A 17500-nucleotide genomic window follows, 5' to 3' on the forward strand; every position below is an offset into this window, starting at 1 on the left:
TATACAGTATGAGACATTTTGAAATACTCGAATCTGATTGGTCGAAAGATTTGTATAGTAACACATCCTGTATATTATATGATACATTTCTATGGCAACAGTGTACACAGGGAATTGAACTGATGAATCGGATATGTCGCCATCAGGATCGTAGGCTAGCGGGTGGATTTATTTCAATCGCTAATCGGTAATTATGAGGTTACTTACGTCGTTAAGCAGACGAAGTTAGCCGAGGAGTTTAAAACTCTTCAAATATTCAGGACACTCTGTAAGTGAAATCTCTTGACCCTTGAGGGTAGGTTCGCTTGTGAGCCCCGGCACTCAATAAAAACAGCCCATATCAAACGAGTACCTTCATCTATCCATCCATCCATCCATCCCTCCAGCTATCATTCAATCACTCCATTGCCCCCTCTCTCTCTCTCTCTCTCTCTCTCTCACTCCATCACTGTATGATCGAATCCATATTTAAGCCCCGGAGAAGGTCGTGCTCCGAGGCATCACCGTCAGATAAATCGATCCCCCCTTTCTCTCTCTCTCTCTCTCTCTCTCTCTCTCTCTCTCTCTCTCTCTCTCTTTATCACTCCTGCTCTTTCTTCTCTTCCTTCTCTTTCCTGCCAGCCCCCCACACACACAGAATAGATATGTTTATTCAGTAAAATCAAAACGAGAAGCGATTAAAGCCACGATGCAGATGTATACTGTATAGGGGAACCTCAGGGTCGTATTCTAGACCCAAGGTCATACTTGTCTTGTTGCTTTTTACTGATTTGCTCACAAATAGATTTGTAGCATGGACCGGTTCTCTGAGAAGACCAAAGCTTCCACCTCCTTCAGCGTTCATCGGCTCACCTCGTACTTTTCTTAGTCTAGCGAAGCACAAGTCTACACGAGGAAATATTTATGAGGAAGTCTTTACACAAACGTCTCTTTGCTTATAGGTTTTCATGACTTATGCGTATTCACAAATAAAAAATGAGAGGGCGTGGCCATGCTTGATCATTAATATGCCACGCAACCACAATATGTTGCCTGTACGTCCGGGAGCTGTTCAGAACTTGTTAGCGTCAGTGGAAAACTGAGCAAAGCGAGTTTATGAATTGTTTTTCAGTCAGTAAAAGCTGTTTTGAAAGAGTCAACCCACGGCACCAACGCTGCCATCGGCATGTGTTCAAAAGCTAGCTGATTTTTCGGGTGTTTTTTTGTTGACAGATTAGTGGCATGGGTGGTCTGTTCTATTTTTAGCCCAAGCTTGGTGGCACGACTTCCTGTGAGGACCTTTGACATGGAATGCTTGGCTTGGGTCAATTCTTTGTAAGCAGAGACACTTTGCATTGGTCATATTGGTAATGTTTTTGGGTGGCTAGAATGGATTATCTGCATTTACATGATTTATTATTGTAAAATTCATTTTACATCACAAATTTTGCCTCTAGAACGAATTCAATCCCCATGCCGAGGTTCCACTGTATAAGAAAACAATCGGGACTTTTGGTTTGTTCCTCTTAAGAAAATTCTTTTTAATGAGGTTTTTAATAGTTATCTGTTTTTAATCAACGTAGTGTGAATGTTCATGAATAAAGATTGCTTATATTACGACAGCTATAAAAGGTCCAAAGTGTCTATTTTGCTCTGAAAAGGGAAAAAACCCGAGGTAAATCGTTCTGAATTTTTAGCCGATACGTGAGAACGAACACTGATATGAACGCTCATCTGTAAGAACGTGAGCTTTACCTGCTGTCAGGTCCTGTGAAGGTCAAATTAAATTAAAGCAAAGGAAAGGAAAAAAAAACAAGTCTGACTCCAGCTGATCGATGGAGAGTCACGGTAAATATCAGCCGCGGTGTAATGAATGCCGAGCTCACGCTGGCCGCTTCACGTTTTCAGCCAGAAAATTCTGGGAAAGTCGGTATTGATGTTGCAGTAAATCAAGTTTTTGTTAAAATGAATGCTCGGCTCCCGAAAGCGAGACAGCCTACGCAGCTGGAGATTTATCAAACTGAAAAGTAGCGACGCTTCCAAATGCTTACCACGCTTCTTCTGGATGCTTTTTCATAATTAGGGTTAGTGGAAACAATTAATTTGGCCATGGTTATGGATCTGTATAATGTCTTGTGAGGTAACGAATGAGCAGCTCGTGGCTCCAAAGTGCTTTCTGCTCACAGGGTTTTTTTTTTTTGTTGTTGTTTTAAACAACACACACACACACCTGATCTCCACTCCGACAGTGATATCCTGAATTTAAAACAGACTCTAATTTGTCCGGTCACCGCCGCTACCTTGTGAATTTATTACCGTAAACAAGCATCCAATTAAAGGGAGGTCTGTTGGAAATCTGGTGTCCGGGTGCTTGTAATGAACTTCCTAATTTTGTCAAAAACGGTCCCTTGATAATATCTTCATCACGCAGCCATAATACACAAAGGCTTCAACTCCCTGAAACTCCGCCCACTCTGTGTGTGAACGCTGACACTGGCGTTAAATTACGCTAGTTGGTATTTTTGTTTACTAACAACACGTTTTTTTAATGATGGCTTCGATTGCGTCACGCTTCAACCTTTGATGAGCCGTTACTATAGAAACCGATGAACCAATCAGGTTTGAGTATTCGTCTGCGCTGTAGTACTGTAGATATAGATCATTATAATAGGTGTGTGTCAGAGAGAGAGAGAGAGAGAGAGAGAGAGAGAGAGAGGAGTGTTGGACAGGTGGATGGATATTAAATGACAGTGTGAACAGAATGGAAGGGTTATTCACAGTGATGTCACCTTTCATAAACACAGCCATAAAAATGACTGACCTGCCAGATGGAGTCACAAATCAAAGCTGTGACCTTGTTTGCTTAACGCTACGTAGGCACGGTGCTCACACACACACACACACACACACACACTAATACATCTATTTCACGCACAGGTGTGTCATCCAAACTCAAATCGAAGAAAAAGAAAGCACTTGCCTCCGTAAACACAGCGGCCTTGGTTTTCTTAGCCATTCTTCTCGACACTACACACACTCCCCCCCCCCTTCCCTGCGCGTTTGCGCCAATTTGCAATGTTCTAGCAACGCTCGCTAATTTCCATAACCGCCGTTCTCCTCGGTTGCATGTCACACGCTGATTTGCAAAGATTTGTCCTAACGTAAGCCGGTCACGGCTTGGCTTCGTTCGGCACACAACACCTATCTGAGAAATAACCAGAACACATTTGTGTCCTTTAACTGAGTACCACATGCTCTGGATCCATAATCATTAAAGACACAGACAGTTTTAAAGGGGCAGAGAGGAACAGAGATGACAATGTAACTCGGGGTGATATCCAGAAAAAAAGATGGTAACATTTAGCACTTTTAAAGGTTGAGCTAAAATAGGCAACTCTGACAACATTTCTAGGTAGGCCTGTCCACATTTTGTTAACCCCGCCCACTTATAATTAGATAAAAACTTAAACAATTATAGATAAGGCTGCCGATGTTTACATATATAGACAAGTCTATCTACATAGATAAGTCTGGCTAAGCTTAAACACCACTGTTCACAGACCCCGCCCACATTTACAGACCCCACCCACATTTACAGGTAAGAATAAACTCTGACTATTCTTGTAGGTAAGCATAAGCACATCTATGTTTATGAATGTCTTGTTACAATTAGAAGTATAGGTAAACATAACCCCGCCTACATTTGTAGATAACCCCACCCACATTCTGAGGTGGTAACAATGATAATAATAAGTCTATGTATATAGGTAATCATGAGCACATCTATATTTATACATAAGTCTCAGTACAATGAGAAGTTTAGATAAACATACTGTAACCACGCCCATGTTTGTAGATAACTCCGCCCACAGGTAAATAAGCCTGCCAACGTTTATAAATAAATCTTGTTACAATTATAGATAAGCTTAAAACCCAACATTTACAGATATGTATAACCAGCCCCATATTTATAAATAACCCCACCCACTTTTACATGTAAGAATAAGTCTGCCAACATTTACAGGTAAGAATAGCCTCACCCACATTTATAGACAATTCCACCTCCGTTTACAGGTAAGAATAGCCCCACCCACATTTACAGGTATAAAAAGCCCCATCCACATTTACAAATAATCCCAACTAAATTTACAGCTAAGAATAGCCACACCCACATTTACTGGTAAGAATAAACCTACCCAAATTCATAGATAATCCCACCTACATTTACAGGTAAGAATAGCCCCACCCACATTTACAGGTCAGAATAAGACCACCCACATTTAAAGATAATCCCATCTACATTTACAGGTAAGAATAGCCCCATGCACATTTACAGGTATAAATAGCCCCACCCACATTTATAGATAATTCCACCTAAATTTACAGGTAAAAATAAGCCCACCCACATTTATAGATAATCCTGTCTACATTTACATGTAAGAATTGCTCCACCCACATTTGTAGGTAAGCATAACCCTGTCTACATTTCTAAATAAGTCTTGTTACAATTACACGTAAGCATAACCCCACCCACATTTACAGGTAAGAATAAGCCTGCCCACATTTGCCTGCTTTTATTTAAAGTTAAGTGTAAACCCGCCTAAATTTATAGCTTAAACATATCCCTACCAACATTTAAAGATAAGACCCACCTGTATAACTAGTTTCAGGGCGTATTTTTGTCTGGAACAACACTAGACATGGCTGCCATGGGCATGTCCCTGCTTTAAATCACGACAATGGACTTCAGAAGTAATTAAATGATACAGTTAGCATGAGCCAGGAGACTCTCTGGAAGTTATTTGATAAACTAGTTAACTCCGCTTCGCTTATTTTCATATCTTGAGTCTCTAATGGGTTCGATACTTCCAAAAGGCGAACAAAGGAACAAAGAATGAATTGAGTATTCACTCTGGCACGTCCCTGTTATACCGAACAGCGCCTGGAACAAATGAAACGTGGCCTTTTACAGATGCTAACTCTGCAAGACTTGTTTCCTCAGAGCTGAGAACGTAAATATGAAACCTGCTTATCTCCAGCTGAAAACGAACACATCCTGCATTCATCGCCAGTGGCAACACAACTAAAGTACAAGGTGGAAATATCAGAGGCAGCCACATGATTTATTCATATCGGAGATCAATAACGCCACAAGCAGATCTTTCCTGTGTTCCCCTTCTCCTCCTCCTCCTCCTCCTCCTCCTCCTCCTCCTCGGGATGTCATCAATCTTAGCTGACCAACAGTGTTACACCATGTATATTACATTTCCTACTAAAGAAAGAAAGAAGGGAAACAAGAAGGAGCTCGTGACTGACTCACCTTGAGTTATTACTTTTGGTGTGGTACAGATCCTGAGAGGATTTGATATGACACCAAACTCCCGGCTCTTTTTTTTTTTCTTCTTTTAGAGCAGAAATGAAAAATATGATTTTTCCAGCATGACACTAAATAAACTTGTCGCTTGTAGCTTTTGTAACGAATATGAAATAAGAACAAGTGGTGAAAAATAACTGACGTTGACGCTAACATGAATGTGGTACCATTGCGTTGCTGGAAAATGTGGGATTTAAAGCTAGCTAAATTGACAAGAGTTTGTTTTTTTTCTTTTACATACATAAATATTAATTTCATATATCAATTCCACTATATTGCCAAAGATTTTGGGACACTCCTCCAAATCATTGAATTCAGGGGTTGGACTCGGCCCCTTAGTTCCAGTGAAAGGAACTCTTAATGCTTCAGCTTCATACCAAGACATTATGCTTTGTGGGAACAGTTTGGGGATGACCCCTTCCTGTTCCAACATGACAGTACACCAGTGACCAAACCAAGGTCCATAAAGACATGGATGAGTGAGTTTGGTGTGGAGGATCTTGACTGACCTGACCTCAACCTTTGGGATGAATTAGAGTGGAGAGCCAGGCCTTCTTGTCCAACATCAGTGCCTGACCTCACAAATGCGCTTCTAGAGGAATGGTCAAAAATTTCCCTAAAAACCCTCTTAAACCTTGTGGAAAGCCTTTCCAGAAGAGTTGAAGCTGTTATAGCTGTAAACAACTCCATATTACATTCATGTGCATGGAAAGGCAGACATTCTAGTGTTGGTCTGGCTCACAGTCTCCGCTCTAATTCATCCCAAAGGTGTTCTATGTGGTTGAGGTCAGGACTCTATGCAGTTCCTCCACACCAAACTCACCATGTCTTTATGGACCTTGCTTTGGTCACTGGTGTGCAGTCATGTTGGAACAGGAAGGGGTCACCCCCAAACTGTTCCCACAAAGAGCATGAAATTGTCCAAAATGTCTTGGTATGAAGCTGAAGCATTAAGAGTTCCTTTCACTGGAACTAAGGGGCCGAGCCCAACCCCTGAACTCAATGATTTGGAGATATAGTGTACATTATAAGACATGCTCGAAGACACGTCTACTCCCAAGACTAAAATTTACAGCCTGTCCAAAATTTTAATCAGAGCTCGATTCAGGAAGGAATCGCGGTTTGTTGTAAACAAATAAATAAAAACGCAGGTTCGTTTACACACCCCTGTCTCCGGTGAGCATTTAAGTACTTCTTCTCATCTTTAATGTACATCTGAAATAAAAATACACTGAATAGATGCACGGATGGTGTCACTGTGCTTACAAGAGCACTGCCAAATTCCACACACGCAAACACACACACACACACACACACACACACACAGAGACATATACAAGGTCCCTCCTGTGGAGAAATGTGTTAGCTGAAATGTCAATCAAGCCCAGGAGGCCACCTGCTGCAGACTGTCTAATGTGTCATTCCAGACATTTACATAAAACAATAATAATATTCACTCATTATACTGAGCCGTGTGTGTGTGTGTGTGTGTGTGTCACTGTGTGTGTGTCACTGTGTGTCAGTTTGACAGAGAGGAACGAAGAGGAAACAGACTGAGACGGAGACAGTGTGTGTGTGTGTGTGTGTGTGGTGTAAGGTCATACAAGAGCAGGTGAGTTATTAGTGCAGAACGTGGCTCTACACACCTACACACACACACACAATGTTAAATTACCACAGAAGTATGAAGTTTGCTGAAAATAAAAGTGACATTATGATTAGCATGACTGAATTTAATAGCCATTACAGCACACAAGTTTGAAAAAAAGTCACAATTTCTGACACGATATAAAATAAAACACAAGCTACATTTGATCAGCCATAACATTATGACCACTGAGAGGTGAAGTGAATAACACTGACGATCCTCATCATGGCACCTGTTAGTGGGTGGGATATATTAGAGGCAGCAAGTGAACATTTTGTCCTCAAAGTTGATGTGTTAGAAGCAGGAAAAATGGACAAGTGTAAGGATTTGATGAAGGGCCAAATTGTGATGGATAGACCACTGGATCAGAGCATCTCCAAAACTGCAGCTCTTGTGGTGGTGTTCCCGGTCTGCAGTGGTCAGTATCTATCAAAGGATCTGCTGCTAACATCTTGGTGCCAGATACCACAGCACACCTTCAGAGATCTTGTGTAGTCGACAGGTCAGGGCTGTGAAATGGTGACCACCAACACAATATTAGGCAGGTGGTCATAATGTTATGCCTGATCTGTGTATTGTAGTACATGCAGGTTGATCAGCTAGGCTTGTGATTTAATACAAAAATAAACAATGTCCCTGGCTGTGGAAGTCAGGAGCTGCTTGCTGGCAGTGGGAGGGTTGAAATTCCAGCTGTCAGTTAATACAGTGCTCATGTTATTTAGCCCTGGCTTTCAAAAGCAGCGAGTGAAACCTACAAGAACTGGCGGTAATGATGAAGAAGCCAAGAGAGTGAATGATAATAAAGTGTCTGAGTGATTTTAGAAGAGCTTTTATCCAAATGGGGTCGATTACAATCCAAGGATCGAGCGTATGACCTGAGGGTTAAGGGCAGTACAGTGAGGTGAACTGACCGTGATTTACAAGATTATTACAGGAATAAAACGTTCAAGACGCTGTTAATTCAATGACAGAGCGGAGCGGAGTTAACGTTAAAGTTGATTGTTTTACTGTAACAGTACGAGCTTAAAAGGTTTGTTCGTCTAACAGCACACCAGTTTTGTCTCCTCATTACAAAAAAATAAATAAAATAAAATAAAATAAAATAAAAAAATAAATAAAGTATGACATATTAGAATGTTTACTTTCTATCCATTTATTGTTACATTTAATATTGTGCTAATAAATCCACAAAACCAGTTCTTTTTATCACTTATGTTATATAGTCATTCCCTCATCAGCCTTTTTTTTAATTGTTTCTCAAAAAAAAACTGATAGAAGAGATTCTTTCCAAAAATGTAAAGAAAATACCATTTTAATTATTATTGACTTAAATATTAAAATAAATTATTAAAACAATATTTGATAAAAAAACTATATATTTTTTAATTGCGAAATAATATTGTGAAGAAAATAAACAATAATTGATAAAAATAAATACAAATAAATAAATAAATAATGTATTAGTCATAGAGTTCCTAAGAAAATTAATCAACACCTTCTGACCAATCAGATTTCAGAAAGCAACAGCTCTGGGGTGTATCATGCAATATATAATTTTATATAATATTATGTAATATATTATTTATATTTTTAACAAAATCCAGGTCTGGTTATTTATTTATTTATTTATTTTTTGGTTAACAGACTTTTGTGATTGCTTCAGCTTAGAATGCTGCCTACAAATTCTTCCAAAATAAGGACTCTGTTTAGACGACAGCTGTCTACTGATACCTTCCAAATGGGACAGGCTTCATCTCAGGAAAAAAAAAAAAAAAAAAAAGACAAGACAAACAAACCCCAGGCAGCCTCTTCCTGAGGAGAATGCTGAATTACTATTTGACGTTATTGAAAAGTGCGCTGTATCCCCGAACATACACTCGGTACTCGTGGATATCTTCCCGATTTGAAAACGAGCGTGATGGAAAATATCTTCTATGGCAGATACAAATTCAACCGAAGACCATTATTTCCAGTCCAGTAAGCGCACTGTGGCAGAGTGAAGGTGGTGTTTCTCCTCATGGCTCCTCATTACAGAGGTTTAAAGTGTGACTCCTACTGACACATTACACTGTTACTGAACACATCACAGCAGGTGGGCCTGTTCCAATCTCATCCTGTCACACTCTCCCTCACGTCTCTCTCTCTCTCTCTCTCTCTGCTGCTCAGCTGTTGCTGTTTCCAACCGTTTCTTTACCTGCCATTTTCTCCAAAAGACAGGAAAGACAATGTGAATTGTGTGCTTTCATCTCCTGTAATTATGCTCATGATAAGATGATGGAGTCATCGAGTGTACACGTCCATGGAGGGAATCCAATACACGCTTTAATTATACTCACTTTAAAGTCCGAAATGATGCGACGGAAATGGTCAAAAAATGCTTAAATTTATTATAAATGTGTTTAAAAATGGGTTTAAATGACAATATTACAGATCCGTATACCAGAAATTCTCTGAACTGGTTGTTTGTGGCTTCTATTACATTTCCGGATGTATATGCTATGATCTGGGTTGCCAGATCTGCATGATCAAAGAATCCCAGGATCTGAAAAGGAGTAAATGTACAAAGGTTGCTCCTCTGTAAGTTCAGGTCCATCTGGATCGGCCATGTCAGTAATTTTTCTTCATCCTCCTCTGAGAATATTACAGACCTCTACCTTAATATCTACTCTGTGCTCGTCTGGTCATTGTAGTCCCGTCTGGATAATCAGTGATACTCAGCACTTCCCTAAAAATAGAACGGAAACTAGATGCTTCTTAGGTATTTTGTGGTTGTTGTTTAGATGTATTTTCAAACTGGACATCCAGCAACAATTGGAGTTCTCCCCGAATTGTAGCTTGACCATGACACAAACATTCAGCTGTCCAGATGCGTGATTTTCCTCACTATAATTCACAATAAGTCCTGCTGATAAACTCATCCAGTTTTCAACTGGTCTTGGATTACTAGTGATTTATTTTCTGTAAGATTTATTTTTATTTTTTTATTTTTATTTTTATTTTCAAGGAGTCTCCAGTGTCAGTTCTTTAAAAAAAATAATAATAAAAGATTTAGGAAAGTCTGCAAAATTGCTGTGGTGTAAAATTTATATTATATTATAGGCAAATAATCAGCACACAAAAACACCAAGACACGGTTTTTTTTATTTTTTTCATTAAATACTTGGGAGCTTTAATAGAACTCTCTATCAATTCTTCTTTAATAATTTTAAAATAAATTCCTTTCATATTTACCTGTAACTCTAAGTTCCTCAGGTAGTCTAAACAAATTTATAAACATCTATATAAATGTTAGATCTATAGATGAATTCATCCGTTACTGAAAAAGCATACATTCCATTAATCACGTACTAATTAAAGCACTTTCTCACCGTCTTCTTCCACTTGCATTTTCTCATACCGTACCTCTATTACAACAATCACTCCATATCTTTTTCTCTGCACCCCCCCCCCGTGATGAATCTGCAGGTCGTGAACGTCTCTAATTTAGAGTCAGCCGATACATCTTATCAGCAGGGTTCCCTTTTCTGTCTCCTTCCTTCATCCCTCCATCCGTCTCTCCTTCCTTCTCCCGCAGGCGCAAATGAACAGGAAACTGACAAAGACATCTGACAGCATTCTGAATCGGGCCTCTCATTGACTCGGAGTCGCTCGATAATGAAATCAAGCATCGACTATGAGAGAGCGTGTGTGCTGTGCCCAGTCTGGGCTGTCGTAGCAGAATTATGCGAGGCTCATTTTTAATCCACCCCGGCACAGCGGGAAGTGTGTGTGTGTGTGTGTGTGTGTGTGTGTTTAAGGAATGCTCTCTTCCTCTGGCTCTGAGCTCCTACTTAATTTAACAGAGCGCCAATTATTGACCGCACCGCCACTTTGAAATCCTTTCCAATTTATTTAAACTGTAAGTGTGTGCTGGCCAAGACCTCAGGCTTTAATTTGCAGGCTAGTGGATCATATATTACTCCACTTAAACTACAGATGAGTGTTCCCCTATTAGAGCACGCTTATAGCCCTCTAATACAAAATGAGGGTTATTTATGTGCTTTATTGTCCAGGCCATGGAGCAAGAAAAGTCTGGAATAGTCACCTGATGCTGACTCGATTAGCCTATGAATTATGCAACCATTGTGTCCACTGCTTCAATCGGTACTCACCTTCTGTAATGTCATTATTTGTTCCCCCAACATTATGAAATTAAGGCTTTTGATTTATTATACAGTGTTTTGAATAAGAATTGATTTATCATATGACTAGAGAAGGGCATCTGGTGGTGACCTGGTTATGGTGATGCCCAGGGTGTGGTTGTCCTTCACCCAATGGAGCTGTGGATCATCCGAGTTCCTTCTGAGTTAACCGTAACCAATTGCTTGCTTCACTGGCTAATCCCTTCTTTACCCAGTCACTGATGTTTTATGGACAGTTTTGGCTAAATAGTCTTGTTCCATCCATCCATCCATCCATGCGCTACACAGCTTATCCTACAGAGACACAGGGAACCTCTAGTCCATCCCAGGAGACTCTGGATACAAAGCAGGGTACACCCTGGACAGGATGCCAGTCTATCACAGGGCAACCATTCAAACAATTTCTTAAAATATAATGAACTTAATGCTACTCAACATGTTGGGGTTTTTTTTTCAGTCACCAAACCCAAATGAAAACCTGAAACACTCATGAACTCCAGTCTGGTTAACTGAATGTAATGGCACCTTCAAAAGGAATAGGTGTATATACTTTTTATTACTTTTTTTATTTCATTGGAAATCTAGAGTCTAATCGTACTAATGTTTATTTATTATTTTCCTTAATTAATTTATTAATATTCTGATATCTTCACCCCGCCACATCAGGAACCTGGTAATTAGCTTCCTCTGGGACACTGAACAGGTATGTTCATGCTACAAAAGAGTGACACACTTATAACATGGCTGACTGATCACTCTATGTGCACTACACTGAAAGTAACCAGACTCTATTTGGAACACATCACAGGCCTGAACAGTACACTGTTCACTTCAGTGCAATCCATTTGTTCCTACAGCGAGGTGTTTATACTTTCCTTAGATGAAATATTAGTCGCATGATCCCAAAGAGTTGGCTATGCCTTAATCTGTCAGGAATCACCTAATCTGTCATTTACCTTCTAAAATTAAGCTCACTCTTCTACTGAATAATTCAGATTGTACATTCGGTGTATAATCCCAGGTTTATACAGGATTAAGGTCAGGTGGTCAGAGAAGTTTTAGCTAGAATGATTGACCGTCTAAAAGAACAAAAAATGTTGGAAGCTTTGTGTAGAAATAGCATGAAATTTAACATGAACTGTTGTGAGTGTTGATTGCCGCCTAACACCTCATTCATTTCTAATGGAATTTCATTATCAACAAACACAACCCTTCAGAGTTGAAGGACTGAGACTTGATAATTAGTCTGTGGTGCACCCTGTCTGGGTGGGAAAGGGCTTTTCTAAACGATGTGACAGAAATACGCACTCTCTTTAACAAAGCATGAGTGAGAAAAAGCCTGTGACACACATGTAATGTGAAGAGCCCAGGACAATGAAGGCCAAGTCTTCCCATGGGGCGCTAAAGCAAACACACCATTCCACTCATCCGCAATGGATTACTGAGATTACGGTGCTCGTCGTTTAGTCTGTGTGTGTGTGTGTGTGTGTGTGAGAGAGAATGTGTTTTGTACGGCTCAACAAAAGCAATGCGTCTCAATTCAGCTTCGTTCGGTTAACAGAGTTACCAAAGGGCAGAAAAACGCCGAGCTTTTGAGTCACAAAATGCCTCAGTTTTCTGTACAAATGGAACATATGTTGCCTAAATTGAGGCATCCATTGTTAGCACCAGATATTATAAATCACAGCATTCATTTCCGCTGAAAGCATGTTCCATCTTAAAATAATTTTATAGCTTTTTAATGGGGTTCCCTGTCCCTTGCCATTTCAGCTAACTCTGTGACACAGTGCTCATTACCATGCAAGGTCTTTGCCCATGACAGCAAGCCGTCATTCTTTCCTCAGGATTCATTTCATTTTCCCCAAACAGTTGTATATCCGATTTTCCATGATAAACACTGCAGCACAAACCAGGCTTGGACCAGAAGCAAGGTGATAAAAGTGTAGTAGTGGACTTACTTTGAGTATTCTTCATTGTCCTGGTCACACCTGGCGTCTTTGTGCTTCTCCCAGTCTTTCCCGTGCTTGCAGGTGGTTAACAAAATCATATCTTCCCCGTTATGTATGTGATACAAAGCGTTCCTGGTTTCGGAACCAATTCCTGTAAGGTACCTCTTCCCCTTGAACACCAGAAGGTATTTCCGTGAAGGTGGGACATTGTTGGAGGTCAAATAACCTTTCTCCCCGCCTTTCTGGGGGTGGTCTTTGGAAAAAAGTGGTATGGACACGTCAAAATGGGGCCTGAAGTTCTGAACATCGACACTGGCCTTGGCCAACATGGCCTGGCCTACATCAAAACCCAAATCCTCGGCATAGTCGGGCCACGTCCCAGAATACAGGTTAAAGATCAGGTGGTTCCTGCCATCATTCCACAGTGGAAGGTTCTGGATCTGAGTTCTAACATCTTGCACATACTGTGGTGAGAGCCTGTCCCTGTCCAGTGTGTCCACACTGAGCACGAAAAGGCAGGCCTCGCTCGGATCACTCGTGTGGAACCGAGAGTCCTCGATGGCCGCCAGAATTTTACGGTAATTCTCAGAAATTCCTGTGACCGCGCTCGTGCCCGGCGGGTACACGTAGACACGGAAGGCACCCTGACACCGACCGAAGTCGAAGCACGTGTCCATGCGACAGCGGCGGCTCTTGTACATGTTGTTTTGGATCTCACGCCGCAGCAGAACCAGCGGTCCGTACTCTTCTGGTTCTACTTCCTCCAGAAACAGGTAGGGTTGCTCGGCATGCTGAAGAAGGGCGTGAAAATGCGGCTCGCTGCTGTGCGTTTGAAGCTCTGTGGTATGTAGAGTGCAGATGTAGGCGAGCAGCATGGCGCAGACTGCCGCCAACGCTAGCACGTAGCGCTTCTTGGCCTGCATGTGGACTGGCACGGAGAAGCTCAACGCGCCACGAAGACTCTCATATTGGCGCTAGAGCATAGCGCCAGCGTATGGGCCGCTGTGAGCAGACGCATACACACACAAAGATTAGCCCGAAATCAAGAAAGGCTCATTTCGCTAAAATTAAATATGGAAAAGATGGACAGATGATCTGCATGCACTATTCCTGAGGCATTTTTGAAATAATTCTATGCATGACATTTACAGACTTTAAAAACATAGACAGTGCTGAATTATTACCTTTAGTACTGAAATAAATCATAGAATTAAGCTCTTTTATTTGTGTACAGCTTCGCATAAAAATTCACTATAGGTGCTAATTCAACACTAGGGATGCTGTATGGAGTCGAACTTTCTACCTTTAAACCATCAACAGTGATTTACCTTCCTTCTTTTTTTTTTGTGAAAAGCATTAGATGAAATGTGTTTTTATGGAAATTACGAGGAGTATAAAGCACGAAAATTTCAGCTCATGCGTGAAATAAACCTGCAAGGCGCCATATTCCGTTTGCGGCTCGCAGCTGAGAAGTGACACGCTAACAAAGGTGATGGAAATTGCATGAAACGGTGTGTGAAATTCTTTGAAAGCACCGAGAAAGTTGGGCGACGGCGGCGCACCTGTTCGAGCGCGTGCGACGTTAACCAACCTTCAGCTTCGGTCGAGAAGATCCATGCGTCATTCAGAGCAAGATGGAGCATTTTCTTCACGGACTCGGTCAGACGGATGTTTCAGGCAGAAAATATCATTCCCTGAGGGAAACTTTTAACAGCGCTATAATCCGGGTGGAACTCCATTCATGTTCCCAAGACATCTGGGTCACTTTTTTTTGTCGTAGGTTTTCACATGCATCCTGATATCAATCCCTGAACGCTGGGTGATTTCCCAAAACGTCCGATGAAAAACAAAAAAAAAAAGCACAGCTAACTTTCATCTAAGACGTTTTCCGAACTCAAAAATACTCTTCAATCTTACCAGCAGGAGGAATTATCATCGCTCCTGTCTTTGTTGACATCTACACATCATCTCTTGGGCGTCTTTGCAGTTCTGTAACAGCATAAAAAAACAAATCCTGTCAAATTGAAGCTTTAAAAATGTACAACACTTTAAGGTTTTAAGGCTTTTGGAGTTAAAATGATCCAGATTTGGTGTAACCAGCCATCTTGCCAGAATGATAAAACTTCTTTTTAGCTCTGAGTGAAACTTGGTAGCTCGTGCAGTTTGTTGTTATTTATTTCTTTTATTCCCGTGTTAAGGTGTAGGTCCAGTGCCTCCGCGCGCTCTGTCGGCGTCTCGCGCGTGTTTAACACTTTAGCCAAGAAAGTTTGTTTAACGGCGCCGACACCTGAGCATCTCTCTTTCCTCAGAGTCACTGCTCGGTCCCGTTCTTTTAATCCACAGGGGGAAAAAATTAAAAACTATACGCAAATGCAATTAAAAACTCGAGTATCCTTTGCGACACGGCATGTTTTTTTTATTATTGTTATTGGCACGCGACAAGCGTTTCCACGTTGTCCTCGGTGACATGAGCGCGCGGAGGAAAGCGAGTATGACTCTGGAGCGCGAGCGAAACTGCCTCAGCATCATCTGAGCAGAAGTGCTATGGATCGCCAATCGGGCCGAAACACAACCAACGTCATTATGGTGGGCAATTGGTTCAAAACGTCATCCAAAAATAAATAAAGAAATAAAGAAAGAAAGAAAGAATGGACCAAAGTTATCAAGTTTGGGTAATTTTATCGACATTGACACGAAAGTTTGTCAACAAAACGATTTTACACTTTTTTATGCTGTTTTATTCATATAAATTTATATTATATTGATTTTTTATTGCTATACATTATTTTTTCAAAAATAAAATTATTAAAATTATTAATATTTTTTTTTTATTATTATTGCTAATAAAATATTGGTAAAATGTGGGGAAATTATTTTGTTTTTTCTCCACATTTTTTTTTTTGGCAACTTAAACCATTTTACACTTAGCAGATAAAGGTCTTAACATGTTTGTATCGTCACTTTATTTACAACTATTTGTTGAAGAAAAAACAGAGAATGTATATCGTTGTGCCCGTTCTGATTTTTTATTTTTTACAATAGCCGCGCATTACACTACGCTTTGGGTTGCTTAGCTTCTTATAACTCTAAAAAAAATTCCATATATAATTTATATAATATTATATATAATATATATATATTTACAAACTCCTGTTAATTCATCTTTATTTATCTGCAAATCTGAGATAATCAATCTGTATGAAATTAAAAACATTGCTCTACTGTCATTGCTCTATTGTCTTCTGACTGTAAATACAATGGTAGCATTAATATTTATGCCTTCTCCTGCGTTGATAATATCCTCAGGATGTGGAGTAGAGTGGTGTTTAGTGATGTGATCTGGGAGCTAATGACGCCATCTAGAGGTTTACTGTGTAACTGAGCAGAAAAAACTCTGTGGAGTCGCAAATCTTTATCTACTCTATTGATCAGCACACACCGTTTTGGTAATTATCACTCTAATGATAAATGGCCATTCAAAGTTATTGAACACCTGGGGTTTTATTTCAGCTGACTAATGTATATTAGGTTAATTGGTAATTCTAAAATGCCCATAGGAGTGTGTGGCTGTCTGTCTATATGTGTGGCCCTGTGATGGACTGGTGACCTGTCCAGGGTGTACCCCTGCCCAATGTGTGCTGGGATAGGCTCCAGCAGATGACCCTAATTAGGGATAAATTGGGTATAGACAATGGATGGTTGGATTAAACCATTCTTTTTACCTGAGGCCAAAAAACATAGAATTGGTGCCAATTTGAATGGTTTGCTCACGAGGGGGCTCACACACCTTTCCCAATCACCCTGTTCACCAGCAGCCAAGCACATGATACTCTACATACAGAAACCCAACCTTGTCCTGAATAATCTTAGAACAGACTTGCCACGATAATAGAATTCGTTTGTTTACACTGATAAGAAGATTTCCACCAATGGACAGCTAGAAAGGGTTTGGAGGGTCAAACATCCGAAGCTAAAGCTATTGTCCCGTTTATGAGTTAGAATTAGTTACAATATAGACTCAATCAAACCTGACATTGTCCTATAACGGCATATCTCAAATCCTATACTATAGCAATTGTATTAAATGTAACATCCAGGAAGTTATTGTCTGTGATCATTCCATTCGAAAGAAATAAATATTTCTCTGGGCAGCCTCACTACCTCTTTCTCTACAAGTCAACAAGGCTGAAAAAAATCTTACAGCTTGTAATATTACTGCAGCTGCATAAGTCGATGATGAAAGTATTTGCGTTTCCTGGTAACTGTGTTGCTGTACTGTTCATGTCGAAGAAATTGTTTGATTGAAAGAGTGTGTCACTGTTGTAGGTCTGTAATTCAGAGTTGTGTGAATAGCCGGAGCACTGTGTAA

At 40.3% G+C, this 17500-nt stretch overlaps 1 protein-coding gene across 2 annotated transcripts in view; it reads right to left on the reverse strand.

Annotated features, from left to right (window-relative positions):
- LOC131353925 (exostosin-1) overlaps positions 1-15623 on the reverse strand; it is a 182307-nt gene extending 166684 nt beyond the window's left edge. Inside the window, exons 1-2 of one of the 2 annotated variants that reach the window (XM_058391054.1) lie at positions 14723-15623; positions 13141-14133 (exon numbers count right to left, since the gene is read on the reverse strand). In XM_058391054.1, the coding sequence (XP_058247037.1) occupies positions 13141-14054 (914 nt within the window). In that variant the 5' untranslated portion in view covers positions 14055-14133; positions 14723-15623. Of the gene's footprint in view, positions 1-13140; positions 14134-14693 lie in introns of both variants that reach the window. The other variant, XM_058391053.1, reaches the window with a different exon arrangement.
- Between the last annotated feature and the right edge of the window lie 1877 nt (positions 15624-17500).

This window comes from Hemibagrus wyckioides, linkage group LG06 (assembly GCF_019097595.1).
Source record: "Hemibagrus wyckioides isolate EC202008001 linkage group LG06, SWU_Hwy_1.0, whole genome shotgun sequence".
Classification (NCBI taxonomy): Eukaryota; Metazoa; Chordata; class Actinopteri; order Siluriformes; family Bagridae; genus Hemibagrus; species Hemibagrus wyckioides.